Source organism: Hyaena hyaena, unplaced genomic scaffold, assembly GCF_003009895.1.
Source record: "Hyaena hyaena isolate Hyena2069 unplaced genomic scaffold, ASM300989v1 scaffold_152, whole genome shotgun sequence".
In the NCBI taxonomy this organism is placed as follows: Eukaryota; Metazoa; Chordata; class Mammalia; order Carnivora; family Hyaenidae; genus Hyaena; species Hyaena hyaena.
The window spans coordinates 2,854,700-2,880,105 of NW_024080784.1; the positions used below are offsets into that span (position 1 = coordinate 2,854,700).

The window sequence follows — 25,406 nt, forward strand, 5'->3', positions numbered from 1 at the left end:
TTCAAGGAAAAGCATCTGCTTATAATGACTATTACGTCAATTTAACAGCATTAATGCAGCTAAAATATGACAACTTAATGCTGATTATATTCTGTACATGTTGATAACTATGCTTTCTAGTCTCTGCATGGAGCCTAATTGAAAAATGATTATCTTATGTTTAAGATTTATCATTAACTACAGAATAAAGGACAATGTGGTACTTTTGTTTAATCCATAATGAACCAACATTCGAAGTCTAAGTGATTAAAGTGATCAAGTTCAAAGTGCAAACTAGATAAAAATTTCATAGAACACTATAGAATTTTTATTTCCTCTTCTTTTTCCCAATTAATCATGTCTGAAAGTTTCTTCTACTATAGAAAGCAGAATAGAAATATGAATTTTATTAATTTATTTTGCATTTCTTCATTATTTTAAATAAAAGGAACATCCAGCATGCCAAGTTGAAGCACTGATAAACAATGCAATAACATACACTTTATGTTGGCTCTTTTATTTTACTTTTGATATGTGCACATATGGAAAATGGGAAAAAAGATTTATAAGTGTATACCTTACTTATTTTCAAGAACTAAGCAAGGAATTCACACATTTTGTCCTAGGATTCACTTTCACATAAAGGATATTTAGGCTTGTATTATTTACAGTAATTCTATTCTATGCTTTAATATAACAAATTAACTTCCAAATCTTAGTGTAATCCTCAATACTACAAGTTTTAGTCTGGCTTGTTGACATCTAATGTGGTTCAGGACAGTCTCTATTCTTGTGGTGTGTATGCCAGCTAGAATATTGAGCCATTAAGTTCACTGAAGCAAGAAAAGGGATATGGAAGAAGTCACATTCATTGTCCAAAACTAGTCATATGGTTCTAACCCAATAACAAAGAAGGGAGCAAAATGTAGGGAAACTCATCTCTAATCAGCTCTACTTGAACTCTGTCACAGCTGAGATGTGATTATTTCCAAGAAATTAAATCTAGACCAAGCAAAAAAGTTGGTTTAATTAAATCTGGGTAGTTTTTATTTCAGGGGAGCTCAATTTTAGTGATTAGCACAAAACCAGCAATCTATCTGCCAAATATACAAAAGCCTAGGAAAAAGCAACTATTACAAGATAGAAAGTTCATTTTGAACAAAAGTAGAAAATACCTGGTAACAAGCTCACTTCTCTCTTAATCTTGCAATTAAACCCATTAATTAAAGTCCTGTGTTATTTTGCTTTTCTTCAATGCTCAATTGATCTCCAATAAGCTTGCCTAGAAAGGTTGGAAGAGAAAGGTCAATAGACTTGAACAAAGTTTCACAAACTGTTGTTACTTCATGTGGCAGTAGCTGAAAGCATTCTTTGTCATGGAATCTCTAGTGCTCCGTGTCTACAAATGAAGTGACTACTGTGTTATCACCATTCAAGAGTGGTACAGGATTTTCTCTCAGGATGGCTATTTTGAATCAACCTCAAGGTATATAATTAAAGCCAAGATATGGAGAAGAATGGATTAGAACTAGAAGGAAAAATAAGATAAAAGACCTAGGTAGATAGATGGTCACATAAAATAATTGAACTGGATCAAGGTGAATGAGCAGTCTACTTTCAAGATTTAAAATAAACAGCAGAAAAAGATTTGTTCTAGAACCCTGTGGTAGTGTATGTGCATAGGTGTTCTGTGGGTTTCTTTTTCATTTCCAACTATGTCCAGTATAAGTATGCATAAACATCTGAGTAGAGACTGTTCTAGTGGAAAAAAGAGTTCAGGACGTTTTATTTCATTGACTAAATGTCCAGAATAATCACATCAGTGCTAATTACATTGTTTAATAGTAGCAGTTGTGCTGTGACTTTAATCTTTCCTGTAAATAAAAACTACCTTTTCCCCAAAGAATTGACTGTTAGATGAATTTCATTATGCTAGTCAAGGATTAACCACCTGTCATATTTTTATTACAGAAATATTTTGGGTTGTAATTATCTATGATGTTTCATACACTAGTATGAAAAGTGCAGGAATCTCAAGGGAAGTGTTCTGATTTACTTGGTTGCTGCTGAATGAGGTTCATGAAACATTTTATTTTGCAGAATTGATGGAAGACAAGATCGTGCAATGGTGCTAGAAAGAAAAGAAAATCCTAGAGGCAAGCCTTTTGAAGATGTTACAGGCTATGAATTTGAGATTGATCTTGGTATACCAGATTAAGAATAAAAACCTTAAAATATAAATGATCTTAAGGTATCCATTCACCCTTCCAAGTGCTCTCAGAAATAGGAGCTCTTGCACCTATATCCTAGATTCCATACCTATCTCACTCTAAGGAGGTATTTATTTTATCTTATTTTTTGCCGATACCTCAAAGTGTTTCCTTCTGCCTTTAGATACTCATTGAATAGTGAGATGTGGTGGTGGTGATGATGGTGGTGTAATCTTGAGTAAATGGATTGGACCCTCATGAAAACTTTGTCAAATACCACTATTTCCAGCCTATATACTCTATCCTTACTCATCCCAGACTGTACTGATCTAAACTGCAACCACAGATTATTTCACCTTTTATTGAATTCTTGTTCCACTCTGCACTCAACCATTTTTCTCCCTCTCCCTCTCTCTCTCTCGCACCATCTATCTATATCCATATAATATGCATAGATTTTTATATGCTTTTAAAGAATGCTTACTTATTTGAGACAGAGAGAGAGAGACTATGAATGCCAAGCAGGCTTTACACTGTGAGTGTGAGCACGTCCTGGGGCTTAATCTCATGAACTGTGAGATCATGACCTGAGCCAAATCAAGATTTGGAAGTTTAGCTGATTAAGCTACCCAGGTGTCTCTATATGCTTTCAAAGTTGAGTTGACATGGTGCATATTTCTCTTCATTCTTTCATCCATCCATCCATCCATCCATCCATCCATCCATCCATCCAATAAATGTTTACCAAACACTTAAATAAGGGTGGCCAAACTGGGTTTAATTCCACAGGCAGTTTCTCAGTTAATCTACCAAGTTCTAAAATTTAGTCCCTAACTATGAAAGCCTAGAGAATCACTTTGGTCAATACTACAAGAGAGCAAGCATGGAAAAACACAGGATAACACACATGATAACCAAAATGGAAAGCACATGTATTAATTTATAATGAAAAATATTACTCTCACATGGCCTAGCATACCATCTAATAAATACATAAGAGGTCTAGAATCATATAGGCAGTACTCCGTGAAAAAATATATCATACCCAGACTGATTTGTGACCAGATATAGTCAGAACTAGAGAAGCTACATAAATTGAGTTTAATGGCATCAGATAATCTAAGACACATTTTATAGTACGGTTGTGGTATTGCTTCTGGGACTCCAGTGACTGTCATTTAGCCTATTGTTATCATTCTCCTTTTTAAGGCATCCTCGTCATTGTGACCAGGGAGGTTAACATTCAGTGGTTATGATTTTTCTCTTCATGATACTTGACAGGGCCACTACCTACCCTTAACTACTTGACTCTTCTTCTATGTCACTGTGACATATATTGTCACATCCTTTCTTTACAGTGTTGGTTGTCAACTGGGAAGATTTTTGTCTCCCAAGAGACATTTGACAACATCTAGAAACATTTTGGTTGTGACAACTCAGGGAGTACAGCTGACATCTAGTAGGCAGGAGCCAGGGATGTTGGTAAATATCCAACAATGTATAGGGCAGTGTCCATAACGCAAGAATTATTCACCCAAAATACCAATAGTGTCAGGGCTGAGAAACCATGTTCTTGTGATGTTATAATGGTCAATCTGCTTATAGTATAGTTTTGTTTTCCTGGGAGCTAGTCTAAATCCTAAAAGGGACTCTGCCAATCCTGTTTTCAACCACTAAGTATAAATATGAAGTTTAACTAGTAACAAGGCAATGTTAGTTTCCATTTTCAAGTACTTGACAACAGCTCATTGTGTATTCTTAAATATTAACAATAACTGCTACTAGATTCATCTTCTTAAAATATAAGTCCATCCCCTTGGGGTGCCTGGATGGCTCAGTTAGTTAAGCATCCAACTTCAGCTCAGGTCATGATCTCATGGTTTATGAGTTTGAATCCTACATCGGGCTCTGTGCTGACAGCTCAGAGTCTGGAGCCTGCTTCAGATTTTCTGTCTCTCTCTCTCTCTCTGCCCCTCTCTGTCTCTGTCTCTCTCTCTCTCAAAAATACATAAACATTAAAAAATTAAAAAAAATAAAAACAGTCTATCCCCTTACTATCTCTAATAAGGACTTCTGGAATAATAGACAAATTTATCAATCATTAATTTTTGCAAGGCGCTGTTGTGAAGACCTTAATTTATTTTTCTCAATATTTCTATGAACTAAGTACCAGTTTATCCCCATTTACAAATGATGAAACTATGTCACAGAGACACTACCTAGTTTACTAAGGCCACTTAGTTAGAAAGTGCTACAGCTGGGATTTAAATCCAAGTACCTTACGGTGCTCTGTTGTAGGACAATATCTGGTCTCAATGGGCTTTAATATGTTACAACAGTAGAAAGGATAACGTTGAAACTCTTCTGACCAGCTTCGTAGCACTCTAAATTCTCACTTTCTCTATTTCTCTTGACTTCTAACCCAATAGGTTGAAACACAAAAACCACCTCTATTTTTCCTGTGCACATTACAGGACTGAGGATTTGCTCAAAAGGTGTTGTCAACTGGAATGCCCTTCTGGTTCCTGCCACCTATTCAATCTCACTAGGTTTCCAAAGCTGTGCTCATAAGGCAAGCCACTTTCCTGTAGGCCTTCTCACCTGGCTGCTATGGTTCACAGTAATCTCATTTTTACAGTGCTTATTATTTTGAAGAAAAATGTTGATCTTTAAACATCTATTCTGTGATAGATACAATAGATATCAATAAATATAAAATAATACGAGACAGGGAGATAAAATAAAATAGATAAATATATTTGAGGATAGATCCAAATTGGGTTAAAAATTTATGTTCTATTTTCTTTATCAACTATATATGATCTTGGACTGAACTTCAATTTTCCATCTGTAACATGTATGTAATACCCCCCCGGAACAGTTTTAGATATGTCCTATTATTTTCCTGATATGAGGAGCTTTGTGGCCCCTCATATATACATATACACATATGTATATACGTGTATATGTATAAGCATATATATAGATTTATAATATATATTTAATATATTTATCTATAATATATAAAGACAGTGCAGTTGAGATCTCTATATAAAAACATAGATATATGTATACTCAAAAGAACATGTCATGTTTTACATAGTATATATAAATATATATATGTGTGTATATGTATATATCTACTACATCTATATTTTATATTGTAATCAAGATCAAAGCCAAGTTTTAACTCCGGTCTGCTCTGTATAAGCCAAAAGGTCTTAGGCTACTTACTTAATTTGTGAGCCTCATTTTTTCTTTTTTATAATGGAGAGAGCACTCATGGGCTAAGAGGCTACAAGCTGAATAGAACTCTAGCCTTCGTGGAACACAGACAAGGATGGACCATCACAATAATCCCTAACCACCTCAGCCTCTATTTACTGTCAGATTTCCACTGAAAAAGCTATGGATCCATTGTTCCCAGTCTAAGGGCTTTCATAAGAGATTCTAAAGGATCCAGATTTATTCTAGGATAAAAAAATGTGTGCCTCTAACTCTAGATGCTGGTGAGGATGTGGAGAAACAGGCACCCTCCTACACCGTTGGTGGGAATGTAAACTGGTGCAGCCCCTCTGGGAAACAGTATGGAGGTTCCTCAAAAAATTAACAATAGAACTCCCCTATGACCCAGCAATAACACTGCTAGGAATTTACCCAAGGGATACAGGAGTGCTGATGCATAGGGGCACATGTACCCCAATGTTCATAGCAGCACTCTCAACAATAGCCAAAACATGGGAAGAGCCTAAGTGTCCATCAACGGATGAATGGATCAAGAAGATGCAGTTGATCTATACAATGGAATACCACATGGCAATGAGAAATAATGAACTCTGGCCATGTGTAGCAACATGGATGGAATTTGAGGGTGTTATGCTGAGCGAAATAAGTCAGGCAGAGAAGGAGAGCTACCATATGTTTGCATGCATAGGAGGATTAGGAGGAACTTAATGGAGGATCGTTGGGGAGAAGAAGGGGGGAAATAGTGGGGGAGTGGGAGGAAGGCAAACCATGAGAGACTCTTGAATGCTGAGAACAAACTGAGGACTGATGGGTGTGGGGTGGGAGGGGGGAGATGGGCATGGAGGAGGGCACTTGTGGGGATGAGCACTGGGTGTTGTATAGAAACCAACTTGACAATAAACTATTTTTTTAAAAAATGTGTGCCTCTAACTAGTAAATGTGACTAAGTTTATCATCACAGGGCAATAAAATAAATAAATAAATAACCTTTAATTTTTCAGGGATTGCCATGATATTTGGTTTTCTTTCGTTTCTTCTTATCCCTGCTTCCTTTTCTTGTGACTCTTCTCCCTACTCATAAGAAATCTCGAGTATGAATATATGAGGAAATGAGAACAGAGGTCCCAAAACTGGATTCATATTGCTCAGGTGAACTCAGCCCTTCTTGGTCTGTTTTCCATCAAATGCAAGAATCTAGTCATTATTGTTTAAAAAAGATGAATTAACTTAGGTTTTCTAATTAATCATTTCCCAAAGTCTTGAATCTGGCTATATGCTTTAACTGTAGTACAAGGTCATTATTTTACCTTAGCTACTTGCATACATTCTGTGTACTCATCTGTAAAATGAGAAAAATGATATTTGTTTTCCTATATTTGAACTTGTGGTAAGGATTAATCCCTAGAGAAGAGGGCTGATGGTTTCATCATTCCATATTTTCAGCACCAAGCTGGTCATATGCACCTAGTAGCACTCAATGTGAGTTATACTGAATTAAAATAAGTTATAATATGTAAAAGTTTATAACCTTTGATAGCTCCAAGTTTAACAGGTTATTACCTACATTAATGATACTTTGAATTAAGAATCACACTTTTTACAACTAATGAATTTAAAAAATAACTTTTTATGAATATAGCTGTATTCAGAAGGAAAATATTTAATTTACAGAATAAATGAAATGAAATTTTTAAATCTGTATCAGGGAATATATGTCTTTTTTTTTTTCAAAATTAATGTTAGGTCAATATATTGTCTTAAGTACAAGTTCTCCAAATGTACTTCTGTTTTCCTTTTATGTGCACTTTTATCTGTTTCATTCTACCAAAAGACTCCTTAATGAATTTTGAGAAAGAAATGATGTTGGGACCTACAAAAAGCTACCAATGTTGACCTCTGATCGTAGATGCCATGCCACATAGTGCAGAAAGCATCTTCTTTCAAAACATAATTAATTTTCTGTAGTGCTTAAAATAATATATTCAATTGCTCACTTTTAATTAAGATTCCCTTTCTTGCTCTCAGTTTAAATTATGTTCTGAAAGCAATTTTTGTCAATTGCTTTTTCATGTGAGAAATATAATTATGAACTAAATTTTGTTAGTGTCATATTCATATTTTTTAATAATAAAGTTGTGAATAAAAAATGAACAAAGACTCATACACACGTTTAAATGTCTCATTCTATAAGTAGAGTAGAATAGTTCCAGAATACACTGATAATGCATAAGTATCTTGGTTTTCTAAAGAAAAACACATCTCCCTGGTAGCTGTTATATAATCAGAATGCTTTGAATCAATCATTAGGAGCTTAAGTACAAGTAGAAGAGTAAAAACCTTGCTTTAGAAAGTAAATCTTTTCACTAATACCTAATAACAATTATTTATATTGTTAGTATTTGACTATAGATTCACCAAAAAAATTTAAAACTTAGAGCCGTCTTCAAGAAGTAATGATTTTAAGACATGTATACTATATGCCTCTTGGATTATGGGGAGAAAAAGATGCTTAAAGGTGATTTTTTCTTTCTTTCACACCAAAGATTTTGGAGATACAATGTTATCTGTAGGAGGGTCCCCGTGTCCATTATCCAGATTCTGAAGTGTCAGGAGGAAGTCTTAGTGATTGCGGCCATGGTTGTAATTTCTCAATTCTGGCTTCATGAACCATAGTTGCAGGCCTCAGAGGTAGCCTTTACCCTGGGAGGGCAGTTCTGTATTGTTTGAGTATTTTTCCTGAGGATTTATTCCGTTTTCTAATTTTCCAGCAATTTTTAAAACAGTTAATTTCCTAAATCTCTTCCTCCTTGCATGGTTTTATTTCCTGCCAAAACAGACACATCATGTACTGTTTTACTTTATGGAATAGAAAAACAACCACAACCAAATTCTCTGACACCGAAAGCAATAAGAAGAGATGTGATCTTGACAGAAGTTAAGCTTGCCTGCCTACTCATTGGCTCCTTAATGATTGAAGTTGCCCATGGATACTGGATATCACTGTGCATATTAATCTGGATTCCTTCGGTAAGAATTGGGGCATTTCCCCAGCAGCCAAGGAGGATCTGTGAGCATATGTGGGCATCTCAAGTGTTTCTGATGACATGATCAAACAAGTTGTGCCATGCTGTGTCACCATGGAACTATGCTCAGAGAGCTAGTCGGAGGATTTGGGAACTGAGAAGGATTTGTTACTGGGCTACAAGTAACAGCTGAGTCAGTGGAGCTCCAGTTATACTGCAATGGCAGAGTAGTTGGTGCTTCTTTTCAGCAGAAAAAGGACCACTTTTCCCATTAAAATGTTATCAATACTAAAGCAAATAACACAATTGTCTGTGTTTTGGTTACCTGCACATCAGAACAGAGGAGGGCATGCTATTGCTGAATATTGTTGAATAATAACAATCAGCTACTGACCTGGGTCTTTCCAGAGACTGTAGGAATGATACCAGGGGGGCTGCTTGGCAGTTGTGGAAATAAATGTGTGATTTAGAGGTCTTATATAATTCACTATCCATTTTCATGTTTTTTTTTCCTGCTTTTATGGAAACATTAGGTAAAAGATACAAATACACATCTAAGCAGTCTCCTATGTTTTAGGCTCTACCAAAATTTGTCCATAACTGTAGGGGAAATCAGAGCTATAGTGATCAAGGATGTGACATGGTACATCTGATAAATGGGTTTTGACACCAGACAGATCTAGACACTGAAACTCATCATCACCTACTCAGCAGCTTTGGTCTAGGGAGGAATTCTTAATGACTCTAAGCCTAAATTTCCTGGTTTTGAAAATGGGAACCACAACGCATTTCTCACAGGGTTGTAAAACACAACAGCATTATTATAGTCCTTGCATGTAGATGTTTGGTAAATGTTACTTCATTCCCCTCCCCCAACCCCAGCTCCACCTACCACCTTCACACTGGTTAGCAAAAGAAATACTTTTATAAGAGCCAAAGTGAGGAACTGGGAACTTTTGTTAAATACCTGTGTATAGAGTTTAATATAGTTAGAATTTTAAATTTAGATTAGAATTCAGAGTACAGTTTAGAAATTAAAGAAAGCTTTTAGGTAGAATTTTTTGCATATTTTATCTCTTATTCTATACTGAGTTTTAGTTACTGGAATAATATATTCATTGACTATTTTTTTCTCCCCTTAGGTATTTAAATATTCCAATATTTCTGGCAATAACATTCTAAAGAAAAGACAGGTTGGCACTTAATTGATTAATGGTCAGTCAACAGCCTCCTGTCAAGATGAACTGACTTGAAGCTAACCAATCAACAGACTTTAACTTGAAAACTTTCCTGATAATTATCCATATATATTTTTTACGATAGGAATTTCCATCCCTATCTTTTTGGCAAAAACATGTATTTTCTTTGTATGTAACTGCATTCATACTCACTAGATAGCTTGCAGTTGTTTGCTTTTTCTCTTTTTCTATCCTAGGAATATCTCTGAACCTCTCTGAATGCACACCTGTGGTGCTTATGACTTCTCAGAACTTCTAGCAGAGAGTTCTTCTTATGTAGAATGTGGGCTGGGAGGCATATCCACCTGGGACAGAATCTCTGTTTCTCCACTGAGTGAGTGCATGGTGTCTGGCCTATTACTTAATGTTAGAGTCTCATTTTTCCCATCTGTCTTCAAAGGTGGGGTAACACCTTAGATGGATGCTGTGAGGATTCAATTAGAAAGTGTATAAAAAACATTTCTTGCACACAGGAAATATTCAGCAAACAATGGCTGCAATTTAATGAACTGTTCTGGCTGATATTCATGAAGTCCAATACCTAGTCCAATACCTAGGACTGGTCTTGCCTGGGCTGTCATTAACCATTCCCTCACTGGGAATGCTAAGATCAATGGGATTCAGGACATGTAGTCTCAGCATTCCTGCAAATATTTAGGCTCTCCACTGATCTTCAGAGTTTTTCTTCAGTATCAAACAGATAAAAACAGGAGAAAAGAAATCAGAATTCCTACCTCAATTGGGAGAACACAGATATTCATAGTTTCACATTAGTTTCCCAATTCAGTCTTTTCTTTGGAGGACAAATTAAGGAGTTATCATTTATGCATACAAGTGGCTTGTGTAGAGCAGTAGGTAAAACTCTAACTTCATTCTGAGAGAATGAACTCTACAGATACTTGCTGAGTTTGTGTGCATAAAAATATCCCTGAAAGCTAGCATTTCAGTAAGAAAACTTGGAACAGAAACTGGGAAACTAATTGGAAATTAATCCTATTCTCAACAGGATTTATGGGTACTTTTAAATTGAACCTACTATCAATCCAACCTTTTACCTTTTAATTATCTTAAGTGAGAAACCCTACTGATCCTCCTAAATTTCTAAACTGTGCTGTAAATATTGCACTGACCACTGGTTTAGCCTCCCATTAGTTAGATCTATTTGGGTATCCACCCAGCGCATTCACTTGCATAAGTGACATTTATTAAACTTCAACATTGGGAGATACTATATTTCATGTTAAACATCTTATCATAAAAATTACAATCACATTTTCACAACAATACACCTCATGCTTCAGAAGTCTTTATGTCACATCTCAACTCATTACACATTCCAAAGGAGGAGAGCAATTTTAAAAGCTTTGTATTTCTCATTATGTTTATTTTCCCACCCACTTACTAAGACTCGACCATATCTCAGAGTTTCATGAATCGGAAGGCAGATTTCAAGGAACATCAGACTTATGATGGCACCCTTAAATTGACATTCATAGAAAAATCTGAAAGTACACACATGGCTGGTTTTATCCAGAACTGCACTTAATTTAAACCCAGCTTTTTATTTTCCCCAAAGTGTCTGCTGTATTTGATATATCTTCAGTTTCCATAAGCTGTTTACACCTGCTCAAAATCAAGGACCTTCCATACTCAGAATAATTTAAGCCAATGTGATGAACTGACTTGAGTAATGATAATATAAAGAAAAGCAAGCCAGCAGAATCAGAAAACTATAGCATTTTAGAGTAGATAGAGCCATGTTAGAGTTCTTTCTTTTTTTTTCTTCAATTTTTTAATGTTTTGTATATTTATGAGAGAGAGAGACAGTGTGAACAGGGGAGGGTCAGAGAGAGAGGGAGATACCAAATCCGAAACAGGCTCCAGGCTCTGAGCTAGCTGTCAGCACAGAGCCTGACAAGGGGCTCAAACCCATGAACCATGAGATCATGACCTGAGCCGAAGTCGGATGCTCAACCGACTGAGCCACCCAGGAGCCCCTAGAGTTATTTCTAACATTCCCTGCTCACCCAAAGGGTAAGACTTTAGCCAGGGTCCTATATTAGTTAGTGGAAGAGTGTAGTCTAGAACCAATTCCTCTTAATTCTTAGATGAGTGCTCTTTCCAATAGCACCATGTTGTCAAATAAGGAAAAGCCAAGGGTTATCACTACTAACCAAGCTCTAGAAATGCCAAGCTACAAACTGTGAATAACTCTGACTAGTGCACTGGACATTAGAATATCAGTAACCACAATTAGTATGCCTTTCTTGTTCTTTTGGACAGATGCATCTGTATCAGAAATTGAGTGTTCTACTACAAATTTAAAGCCTTAAAGTCCCACAAGAAAACCAATATCCTTGTTATCTGCCTACAGCTTTTCCGTCAGCTACACAATCATCCAACAGCCTATGTACTAGTCAGCCGACTTTGGAAACTTGAGTAGGTCTGAACCTGACAGAGTCTTAATTCTTTCTATTCAAAAAGTGCAGTGGCATGCAATGAGATATGTTGACCTCTTTATATCCAACTGGGTTACAATTTTGAAGTCTGCAGGGAGAAGGTTCTGGAAGATGAGCTATTTTCCACTGACTGTGATTACTGGCTTTTCTGGAGGTAGAAAAAAATCTTTAAGCACTCATCTCCAATTCTTCCCTGAGCCAGCTGCTGGAGCCATTGAAACCCAGGAGTGTTCATACCATCTGCCTACTCCATTCGTGGTCCATAAACCCAGATTTCCTAGGAAGAGTCATACTCTTATAAAAAGGAAAGAAGGAAATACAAACCAAAAAGAGAAAAACCAAGAGGAAAGATTGGGTCACAGTCACACACACACAAAGCTGATCAAGCAAGGGCAAAGAGGATTTTATATGGTTTGGAAGATCAGTAGGGCTGTTCACTGTTGGTGTTTGTGCTTTTTTGTGCCAGATATGTTCGTTTATTCAAAAACTAGTGTCCTGTGGTGTCAAATGGATAAATCAATACAATCACTTCTAATGTTCCTTGACTTTCCTTTTAAATAACATTTTGAAGTCATTTCTCTCCTGGAGAGTACTCTGTCAACCAACCCAATGAATGTTACTATCTGATCAGGAAAGGTGCATTCATTTTGTTCAATGTGAAAAAGAAAAATGGAAAATGTATTGTACTTTCATGTATATGACATGAAACTGGATCTTACTATTCTCAGTGATAGGGGCAGAGAGTAAACCTAATGAAGCTTTCTATAAGTAATAACACATTTTTAATAAATGTACCACTCAGGCATACATCTGAATGAGTAAATGAGTAGAATCCTTTCAAGTATTTGTGCTGCTCAGAAGCTTTTGAAATTTTTCTTTTGAGCTAGCTTTCCAGGGCAGTTTATAAATCTCTCAAGATACTTAGTTTCATTTGTTTATAGATTTCCTTCTTTGGCCCACAATGCTTATAACCATATTTATTCTCTAATAACCTTATTCTCAATACTTAGCACCAAATATAATTAGGCTGTTTAAAAAAATAAAATTCATTTTCAAAGAACAAAAATCTGGCAACTTGGTTCTGAAATAATTGCAAAAGATGATTCATACTCTAAAAGCAACATTAAAAGGAGCTTCTAAATTGGTGATTCTTAATTTGAAGTAATAAGGCTAAGGTTGAAATAGATATATAATATATTTTGGCTGCAATATGTTGGTTTAAAATTTAGTTGGATCTGATATCTCTAGTTCTATGCCTACATGTCCACTTATAATTCAACCTACCATTATAGTCCATGAGTCTATACTGCTTAAAGATATTTGAAGTACTTAATTATGTTCTTGATCACCTTCAACTCACAAAATTTCAAGTCGATGGAATATTTTTTTATTATTTTAGTAATATAACCCACAGGTTGATGTCACCATCCCTTCTTAGCAAATACTTAGAACTATGCCTTCATGATGAAAATTACAAATAATTAGAAAGATTCTTTCATGCCCACAAAAACATATCGTCTTGTTGAATATTTTAAAAATTTATAAGCTTTAAAAGTACTGAGGTGTGCTTAAGAATTAAAGTTATTTTTCCCCATGGAGTATATAGAAAGTTATGTCCCAATTTCAGGATTTTTTTTAAAATTTCAGACTTTTTAACACATATGCAATCACCAGCTTCTCTACTATAGCCCTAACGATAGTCCTATATCATTAGGGGAAAGGGATATTGACCCCTTGCATAGTTACACCTTTTGGTATGTTGGTAACTGCTTTCTTAAAGGGAAACAGTTCTCATAACTTTCAAGTAGCCTACTTTTATTTGCTTTGCCATGAAAGGTAATTTAACATTACAGAAAATTTTAACCACATATATAAGTAATCTTGGAATTTTATTTTTGATACTGCTTCTTTTTAACATGATTTCGTTTGTACTAACTTAAAGTGCTTAAATGTGTAAAAACATCATTGTGAGTTACACCTCAATCAGCTCTTCCATAAAAGTAATTTCTTTCATAACTTAAATCTATGTTTTTCATTTTATTCACTTTTTATGGAATAGTTTTAGACCTGTGGGATTTTTTGATTTTTGTCTTTTACTTAGTATATGCTGGTATTTCTTTTGGCTTCAAGTAAATTTAAAATACTTCCCAATAAAACCATCTCACCAAATGACAATGTATGAAATTGAGAGAGAAGTTTAATTTTAACTACCTTCCATTTTATTTTGAAACTTTTAAAATTGGCCATTGAAGTTCTCCTCATGGCATCTGGCTTAATGGGATAAAAAAGTTATATCTGTGCTCATAACTGCCTTGAAAATTAATTTGCATCTCTTGTAAATACGGGATAGAGAAGACCAGAGTTTCATCAATAGAGGGAAATGGTTATTTTTTTTTTTTTCTCTCATGGCTAGGAAGCATAGTCAATTTAACCATGGTTGATTAGACTCAAGATTTAACTATATGCAATTTTTATGCACAGTAGAATATTAACACAAAAATAAACTCCATTTTGCCTTTTAAACGTTTGAAAATTAATCCAATGTTTTTTCTGTACTAATTCCATCAGATTCCGTCATATAGGTTTGAACCTATATTATCTGAAGAATAAGCCATGCTGCTTAACTTTGTACACTTAACATGCTACAATGAAACAATCCTGTCTAATACCTAAATAGATGCTGCTAACTTAGTGTTTCTAAAATTGTATTTTTTATACTATTAAAGTAATTGAAATCCCATTTGATGGATATTCTGAACTCATCCAAGTTCTTCAGCTTTATACATTTTTCTTGGTTAGTCTTTATCACATTCCAGATTACAAGTTTTGTCTCATGATTATTTACTCATCTCTCTTGAAGTTCCTTTACATAAAAATCTTATACAGCCTAAAATCTCATAGTAGACAGATTCAACTACAGCATTTATTTTTTTAAAAATCAACTTTCATTTTAGGACATCAGAATCCTCTTAAGACCTTTATCCACACCCCGATAAATTATGCAACTAGCAATGAAAAGACACATATTTAGGTACAAATTGAGATCTTTAATGGATGCAAATCATGTGACTGGCTTGTTTTAGAGAAAATGTCAAGAGTTAGTTTTGAAGGATCTTTTCTCCCTGATTCAATTTCAAAGAAGGATGAACTTATCTCAAAGGAGCTTCTGTGTGCATATGGACAAGCATGTATGCTTGTGTTCACTGTATGCCCAACAATTCTGTCTCTGTGACCAAGTCCTGCCTTCCAAGGACACAACTTCAAAAAACATATTTGAAATCAGGCTCTGAGATACAAATCTCAGAGCAAACAATTGAAAAGCCTAAATGCAGTCAGCTTTACGGGGTAGGGAACAGACCGATGAGATTTTAGATGATCTATAGTTAAGGTCCAGTACAGAGCTAGACTAACCACCTCCTACTCTCACTTACCTTGGAAATCAAGCAGCGGCTGGGCCCATATTCCCTTCCAGAGAGGGGTACAGGAGCCAAGTTGGCCACAAATGAATTTGGGTGGGTGTATGGGGATTTGTAAGGGGAGGGTATCTCTGGAGCTCTCATCCCAGAAGAACCTTGTTATTCACTAGGCACCAAGGAAATCAAGCTCCAAGACTGTTCCTTTCCTTCCAGTCATAGTTACTGGTAGTGGAGTAATGTGGAGGTAGCAAGCAGAATTACTCAGCTGGGCCCTGCCTTGTAAAAACAGTTAAGCCACCTTCACATAGTTACAATGGACTACAATTTGTTCTTTCACGGAGTTATCCAGGAACTATTGTTGATACCATTTATAGATTACACAAGAGGCATACTTATTAATGTATGCATTTTTAAGAGCAGTGACATGCTCTTCAGTGACATCTATTTCTTTTATGGTGCTGGGTATATGAAAACAAATGAGAATTTTTTGACCCAAGAAAATATGTAACAAATGCCACTCCAGTATACTCAAGACCAGGACATATGCTGGACACACATGTAAATTTCCAAAGCCAGGATTTTTTATATGACTGGCACATTTTTACTGCATATTCTCTGAATGTGCCTGAACATTTTATTAAAAGATAATACTGAGTGAAGATGGTGGATTGTCTAGGTCCAATACATCAGTATAAAAGTGATTAGAGATAATATAAATCAGTCTCATCACTATCTTAGATGTTTTTTCACTTTTATGCCAAGTTAAGAGCATCCTTAATGAATGGTATTACTGGAATTGGCTATTAGGAGTGGTGGCTACAAATTTAAAGAATAATTGTTTGATTATAATATTCAGATTCATTGAATTTCTAATCATCTCCTTTATAGGAGCTATTCAAGGACTTCTAATTGAATTTCTGACCTTGTAGTGAAATCACATCATGAAACTCTTTATGTTTACTCATATAAGCCTAGTTATTTTACCCTTATATTTATTTTTCCTTCATAGTATTTCCTCTGTACTCTAAAGAGAGATAGCTTATTTAAGAAGTTAATTAACTAATGTAAAATTTACCCCTATTATCTACATATTTAATTAAGACTTCTTATTTATGTCATCACAGTACCAAGGACTACAAGTATTTCTGAATGTCAGCCTCTTATCTATTTCCCTCAGCTTTTAAACATAATAAAGTGCCCAGATTCTTTATTCAGTATTTTAGATCTCCTTTCTTTCATGTCACAAAAGATAAATGCACATGGCTGCACTGACAACATCCCAGCTTTGAAAATGCGTCCACCCGTTACCTTATAAATAGTTCAGTCACTTACTTTAATCCATCTTCTCTGGCCATCACTCTAATGTCAAACTTACAACTTTAAGAATGCACTTTTCTCAACTTCTAGTTTCAAAGCAAAAGCCCAAAAGTCTATTCTCTTCACTAACACAAACTGACAGGGGTAGCATTGGGAATGACAAGATGTCAATCAGTAAGGATTCTCATTTAAGAATATGTGATAGTGGTGCCCTGGCATTTTTATTTTGATGAACATTCGTTCAATGTTAACAATGGCAAAAGTCTACCCCTCCTAAAATATGCATAGGTGAAAAGGGTTGGGTGCTGAATTATCCATTTCATTTCTCTGTGTGTTTTCAACAGTTCAGTATAATCATCCATGATCTATGCCTCCTACATAGTTCTGGAAGTTCAATACACCACCAATATACATATAATTTTTTGTTTGATTTATTTATCCTAGCCAAGTTTCTCTTTCTTTAATGTCAACTTTCCAGAGCCCATAGCTTTGAGTTTATTAACATTCAGAGCAGCACTAAAACAAAAGAAATACACACAACACCCAGAGAGTTTCTGGAAAGACTGAAAAGTCTCTGAGGATCATGGAACTTGAAGGAAACGGATTTTGATATCTACCCAGGATCTAGGATCTGACTTGAAAAGTCCTTGAATTGTCCTACAGTTAATACAAGATTCTTAATAAACTGAAACAGGTACTAAAAACCTGATGTGTGAATTTTATCATTTGGGTCCCCTCTTTTGAACTAGCACCTGCTCATAATGAGAGATTGTTGTTTTGTGCATTTCTATAGGTTGCATATGAGATATTTGTACCCAACACTCAACATTTTCACTTTCCAAGACTTGCATAACATTTAGCTTTACTTTTCAATGCACAACTTCCTTTTCACTTGTGAAGCTTCTCTGCTGCAAACCAGAGATGAGGTTGAGAGTTACTATGTAGATTCTATTTACAAAATAGCTGTTTCAGCTGATAAATATAATTTGCATTCTCCTGTCTCCCAGTGTATAGTTCTATCTCAAACATGATTCATTCTAAATCATCAACATCCTGCACTAGAGTTCATATTTATCAATACTAATTTAAGAAGTAAGACAGGCTTTGTAGTTTGACAGCTGCAAGTCTCTTCTGGCTACATCATCATAAACCACACAATGGTAGTTATAAGCTTTTGCATTTAAAAATCCCATGTCTCAAAAAACAATCCACATCTCAAATCAATTTTGTCCCAATGTCTGCCATAAAAAATCAGTGCAATGTAACTTTTCTTTTTAAATAATGGATACGTAGGTGAACATTTATCTTTTAACATAGAAAGATAATAATGTTGCCTGTTGTACTCACACGGCACCGTGCGGAGGTAGAGGTTGTCACGAATGATTTGCTGAAGTTCGTGGTCCACAGAACCCTTCTGAAATCGTAAGTTGAGGTAGTGACGAAGATCCTTATCAACAATTCCTCCTAGAATGATAAAGTTTCTTAATGAAGAACTTTCGAAAATATTTTAAGTATGTCATTTGTTTCTGTCTTAAATATATCTGTGAACCCATTTAAACATTTGCCTCCTTAATAATAAAAGTTAAGATTTACTGAGATAATTGTCAGGTCTGTGCTCAATATTTTACAATGCATTCTTTAAATTATTTTTCATTTAGAATGAGGTCTTTATTATGGCAAAAGTTATGTGTTACTCCTGAACTAATAGTGAAATGTCATAGTATATATCAATGCATCATTGACAAAAAAGACACCCAACCTCTGCCTCCATTGTCCCTTTCCCCCTAGCTTCTGGCAGGCACCAGTCTACTTTCTATCTCCGTGAATTTGACTGCTCTAGGTATACGATATAAGTGTACCATATAATATTTGCCCTTTAGTGACTGTTTTATTTCTCTCAGTATGGCTTCAAGGTTTGAGAAGATTTTTTAAGTTATTCAAAGTCACTATGGACTTAGATAAGTAATTTGAAAAGCTAAAAGAATAAAACCTACATAAATATTAATGCTTCATTCCCTTTATATAATAAAGTAATTTTCTTTTTTTAAAAGTGTGTGAGTGTGTGTGTGTGTGTGTGTGTGTGAGTTAATGTGTTTAATTTTTTAAAGTTTATTTATTCATTTTGAGAAAGAGAGGGAGAGAGCACACAGGAGGGGCAGAGAGGGAGAAGATCCCAAGTAGGCTCCTCACCAGCAGCGCTCAATCTCATGAACCATGGGGCTCAATCTCATGACTCATGGGGCTCAATCTCATGAACCATGAGCTCATGACCTGAGCCAAAACCAATAGTCGGACACGTAACTGACTGAGCCACCCAGGCGGGTGCTCCTCAAAGTAATTTTCTTTGGTCAGCTGTTTTTAACTTGGGACAAAGTTTGAAAAGTTTTAGGTAATTTTTCTTTTATTATTGTAATTGTTTTATTATTATTTTTTTATTCCAGAAATACTTTTAAACCTATTTGTCATTATAATCTAATGAAAAATAAACTGAGCTCTAGGCAAGAAAATGTACTCTGTGGATCTACCAAAGACTAATTTCATATTTAAAGATAAATATGCAAAATTATGAAGATGTATCTATGGCCCTTCTCATTCTTATATTTAAAGGAATAAATTATAAATCAAAATACCTATAAAACTTAAATAGTCATTCCTGAAATGGTTATCTTTTCAAGCATATTAGAAAATTGAGCCAGGACAAAAAAAAATTAAAGATAGAATAGGAAATCTGTAAGAGTCACATAAATCATATTCTCTTCAAGTCCTTTTGAATCCCTAAATTACAATTCATCAATCTATTTGCACCACCATGACCATGTAAATTAGCATTATGTGGCTGTACACATATGCAACACAAACACTTTTTACACAAACAGTAGTTAGTGTATTTGCAAACTACCTATCACAACATTGCTCAAGTTTCTGAATCCATTGTTTCAGTCGCCGTCTAACCAACTGGCACAGCCTCAGTAAGATGTCATTAGAAATAATATTGTTAACTGAACTATCAAAATTTTTACTCTCCAAACACTTTCTCATATATTTGACCAAATAATTTCAGTCTATTTTTTCCACCCAATATAATACGAAAGCAGAAAATAAATGATATCCAAGGTGAACATATTGCTTATTGAGTGCGCATAAATACTACATCCAAAATGCTTGTACATATAATTTTCCAAATTCAAAACAATTTCCTTGGTCAAAGAAGCAAAACAGCCAGATATGAAAGTCACTTGAAACTACCGCCACACTATTATGTATACCTCCAAACATCCTGCATTTCCCTATGTCTTGGACTTCCTGACATCCCTCTGAAGTAGTTAATTATCAGAGAGCCTACAATTTTGTTTTTCTCCCTTGGTATTTTCTGGTTAACAGATCATGCCTACCCTTGCTGCTAGTTCATTACAGCCACAGAGCCAGCACCATGCCTGCCTGTTCTCAGCTGTCATTTCTGCAGAGTTCAGAGTATACAGGTCCTTCAGCAACTGCACTCCAGCTTTCTTCTCTTTTTCTTTCTGTCGAATATGTGGGACATGCCAAGTGATGAGATGCTTTCTGGCAGCCAGAGAAAATACTAACTATAGAACAACAGATGTAGTCTGTCCATTAAAGTGAACTAGAATCATTCACCTAATGTTACATGGATAAGCTCACATTTTGTAGTCCAGGATGGTTCTTTTCCCCCAAAATAAATTATCAGTTTAAACCATTTTTCTACTACAAATATGCTACACTTGCCCTCTCAAAAAATTAACTTTCATAAGAAAAGAACAACAAAAAGTGGTCTATTCATTCAGTGACTTTTCCTCCCAAGGAGAGATCTGCTGAAGCTTCTGAGAATTAATATAAAATTCTTCCACCAATTAAAATGAAAGTCATAAATGATGACAATTATTTTGGAAAGACTTCTCTTGCCTCACATTTCACAAATATTTCATTATTCTCCATAATATATCACCATATGTTTCAAGTAAAAAAAAAATTATTTATCCTGATTATGGGAACTTCTGCTACTTGCTTACCCAGTATTCTTTCCTTTTTTTTTTTTTTTAAATTAAGAATGTTGACTTAGTTTCAGGCCCAAATATGCTCAGTTTTAGGAAGGAGATCACAGTGGTCTGAAATAGTCATACAATCTAGTTCCTTACTTCCCAAACAGCCCTTTCAGTTTCCAGCAGCTATGTTCTGGCCATTGAGACCTAACATAGAAGGAGAGTATTTCTTTATTCACTGAACTAGATTAGCTCTCTGAGATGAAGCAGCCATATTCTGACTACAAAGGGATATGACATGAACAAGGGAGAAATCCAACATGCTAAGGGTATTGGAGTAGAAGTTAGAAACAACCTGGATCCCTGATAGCATCAATGAGCAGCTAAAATAATATCAGCAACTACAAAGCTTAAGATTTCTTGTTATTTGAGAAAAAGCATATATTCTAAAACTACTATGGTTTTCTGTTATTTGTAACTCTACATGATCAACTGATGCATGTGTAGGTATAGACATTCTAGATATACATGTATTTAATATACTACTTAATATATATGTATATTAGAGAAGAATTAAGCAACAGGAGTAGGCAATAGCTGAGCTGAAAAATAGCTCTTGGGTCTCAAGACTACCTGATTTCACATATCTAAGTTAACATTTTACTTTTTTTTAAATAGTTTATTGTCAAGTTGGTTTACATATAACACCCAGTACTCATCCCAGCAAGTGCCCTCCCCCATGCCCATCATCCCCCTTCCCCTCTCCCCTACCCCGATCAGCCCTCAGTTTGTTCTCAGCATTCAAGAGTCTCTCATGGTTTGCCTCCCTCCCTCTCCCCCACTATTTTTCCCCTTCTTCTCCCTCACAGTCCTCCGTTAGCTTCCTCCTAATCCACTTATATGTACAAACATATGGTATCTGTCCTTCTCTGCCTGACTTATTTTGCTCAGCATAACACCCTCAAATTCCATCCACATTGCTACACATGGCCAGATTTCATTCTTTCTCGTTGCCATGTAGTATTCCATTGTATAAATATACCATATCTTCTTGATCCAGTTGGACACTTAGGCTCTTTCCATGTTTTAGCTATTGTTGAGAGTGCTGCTATGAACATTGGGGTACATGTGCCCCTATGCATCAGCACTCCTGTATTCCTTGGGTAAATTCCTAGCAGTGTTATTGCTGGGTCATAGGGGAGTTCTATTGTTAATTTTTTTGAGGAACCTCCATACTGTTTTCCAGAGAGGTTGCACCAGCTTACATTCCCACCAAGAGTGTAGGAGGGTGCCCATTTCTCCACATCCTCACCAGCGTCTAGAGTCTCCTGATTTGTTCATTTTAGCCACTCTGACTGGTGTGAGGTGGTATCTCAGTGTGGTTTTTATCTGTATTTCCCTGACAAGGAGGGACGCTGAGAATCATTTCATGTGTCTGTTGGTCATCTGGAGGTCCTCTTTGGAGAAATGATGTCTGTCCATGTCTTCTGCCCATTTCCTCACTGGATTATTTGTTTTTTTGGGTGTGGAGTTTGGTGATTTCCTTATAGATTTTGGATACTAGCCCTTTGTCTGATATGTCATTTGCAACTATCTTTTCCCATCCCATCAGTTGCCTATTAGTTCTATGGATTGTTTCCTTTGCGTGCAGAAGATTTTACCTTGATGAGGTCCCAGTAGTTCATTTTTGCTCTTGATTTCCTTGGCTTTGGGGATGTGTCAAGTAAGAAATTGCTGCGATTGAGGTTAAAGAGGTTTTTTTCCTGCTTTCTCTTCTAGGGTTAACATTTCAAAGAATTACGCCAATAAGTATTCAGTAAATGTTACCTATTATTAAAACAAATTAATAATCTGCTACATTATTTGCCATAGTTTTAAGTTTGGTTGTATTGTTATCTTTTCCTGTGGAGTTTCTGTTTTGTCATTTGCTAGTGATACCTAGATTTGCTGGCTTCGAAGATGCCTACATCAATCATTCTGTTAAGCAGAGCACTGCCACTGTCAATGCCTTAGCCACTATACTTTTTGAAAACTCAGTGGCTCTATCTTACATTATACTTAAAATTTTTTTGAATTACTTCACTTAACTGTGAATTTTTTTACATTTATTTTACAAAATAAAACAAGTTAAAAGATATAATACCTTCTCAAATCACATATTTGTCAGTAAGAGATCTGGGAAGCATTAGAAGCTGATGATTCTGCTAATGAAGATGTACTTAAGTTTCATAACCTATAGTCTGAAGACCAAGCTTCTTTTAAAAAAATTTTTAATATTTATTTTTGAAGGAGAAAGAGACAGAATGTGAGCAGAGTAGGGGGAGAGAGAGAGGGAGACAGAGAATCAGAAGCAGGCTCCAGCCTCCAAGCTCTCCATACAGAGGTTGACATGTGCCTCAAACTCATGGACAGTGAGATCATGACCTGAGCCAAAGTTGGATGCTTAACCAACTGAACCATGAGAGGCTCCCCTGAAGACCAAACTTCTTACTCCAAAGCAATCAAGTCCTTTCTCAACATGGCCTCAAACCAGCTTTTCAGTGTGACATCAAAGGTTAACTTATGAAGAACTCTTAAGACAGAATGTGATTAAAACTCTTCATTTCTATTGCAAATAAAGAAAGTGGAGCTCTCACAAATTATCTGACACTGGGCTTGGAGTAAAGAAGAAAAGGGGGCTGGGAGAAGCATCAGGGAGAAACTCCTACGGATTTTGGGAAAGAAAACTCTAATCATTACCACTTGAACACAGTGTGCATCTCTGTGGTTTCCAAGTTTTCAGAAAGGTGCCCAGTAGAACTGCTTTGCCCCTTTTACTACTTGAATGCCTAGACTGAGGAAGCCATGGAAGAAGACACTGCTTGGCTCAAGTGTACAGAAAGTCCTTGGCATTTTCCTTAAGACAAACTGTTAATTGCAGCCTTGTAGCTAACGCCGGTCACTCATCTAAGGTTGAGGGAGAAATACATCAGGCTCTGTAATGTTTATGCCAAGGGTCTGATTGCTAGTATGTGACAGGTATAGTTCCATCCTTCATTTGTGGTAGCTATTAGCTCAAGCTTTCTTTTCCCTTGGGTCAAATGCTTCTGAAGTCAGCTTGCACCTTATGAACTAAATGTACATTGAGAAGAATAATTTACTGATTGGGATGGTGCAGGTTGCATAGAAAGAAGAAGGTGAAGATGACCAACAAGCCAATGTCTGGCTCATTCTGATGTCATATATTCATCCTATGCTTCCTTTTCTTTACCCTAGGGGTTTTGTTTGTTTGTTAGTTTTGTTTTGTTTTTGTTTTCCCCATTTATCCTCTACAAGATGCTGAAGTTGGCATTTGATTTTTGTGTTTGTGCTTTATATTTGTACTCATCTTTGTGCTTTATTTGGAAATGGCACCTTGATTTCTTTTTTCCAAGTGGCCAAATCTCTCTCATTCTGTTTAAATGTGGTTAGAAGTTTAGTCAATCTGCATGTGTGTCTTGCTTAGCCAACTGAAGTTTCTCTTCCAGGAGTTCACCTTATAAATGGAGTGACTCAAGAACATGAATGCAGAGCACATTCATCCTGAAAGTGGCACCCTGAAAGTGGCACCCATCATTTTTGCTTTCTGGACACACAGAACTGTCCATTTCTTGTATTTTTCTAGCCAGCTTTGTTAGTTTCCCTTCGTTGTTTGTAATTAAAGAAAGTGTATGGATAAAATCCTTTCGTATTGATATTACCCAATAATACCCATGGAATTCTCATCCACCCTTCAGTTTAAAATTATCCTTCCTTGTGATCGTTTGGTCTTCTTCCTTCTTTGAACTTCTTTGAACTATATCAGGCCACCTTTCTTAGGCACTTTGCATATTCTAATAGGCCATACAATGATAGTCTACATTATGTTGTATAGTAAACTGTAAGCTCTCCAGGACAGGGAATTCGCTAGTCGTCATATATCTTCTCCCCTTTCCTCACTTCAATCTCTAAAGTAGTGCCTTCTTCATATACAAGGCCCTGTAATGTTTCCTGAATAAACAGATCACCAATACTGTAGTGCACCAACACTTATTCATGGAGTTGTCTTTCACTTCTGGTCTCATTTTTCTCACTTGTAAAAGATGGGTGTCTTATCATTTTGGGCTGCTATAACAGAATACTATTACACTGAGTGGCTTAAACAGCAGGGTTTTTTGTTTGTTTGTTTGTTTTTGTTTTTGTTTTGTTTTGTTTTGTTTTGTTTTGTTTTGTTTTGTTTTTTACTTACAGTTCTGGATGCTAAGTCCAAGATCAAGAAGCTAGCAGACTGGGTGTCTGGTGAGGGCATGCTTCCTAGTCTGCAAAGGGCCATCTTTTTCTTGTATCCTCACATGGCTGAGAGAGAAATCACCTCTCTGATGTTTCTTGTAAAGGTACTTATCTGATTAATGAGAGTTCCACCCTTACAACCTAATAACTTCTAAAGGTCCCACTTTCTAATATCATAAGATTGGAGGTTAGAATTTCAACATATGACTTTTGGAGGGAACATTTAGTCCATA

At 35.8% G+C, this 25,406-nt stretch overlaps 1 protein-coding gene across 1 annotated transcript in view; it reads right to left on the bottom strand.

The window, feature by feature from the left end:
- MAGI2 (membrane associated guanylate kinase, WW and PDZ domain containing 2) overlaps nucleotides 1-25,406 on the bottom strand; it is a 1,134,938-nt gene that overhangs the window by 954,623 nt on the left and 154,909 nt on the right. Inside the window, exon 2 of the mRNA XM_039239084.1 lies at nucleotides 18,236-18,352. Within this exon, the coding sequence (XP_039095015.1) occupies nucleotides 18,236-18,352 (117 nt within the window). The remainder of the gene's footprint in view (nucleotides 1-18,235; nucleotides 18,353-25,406) is intronic.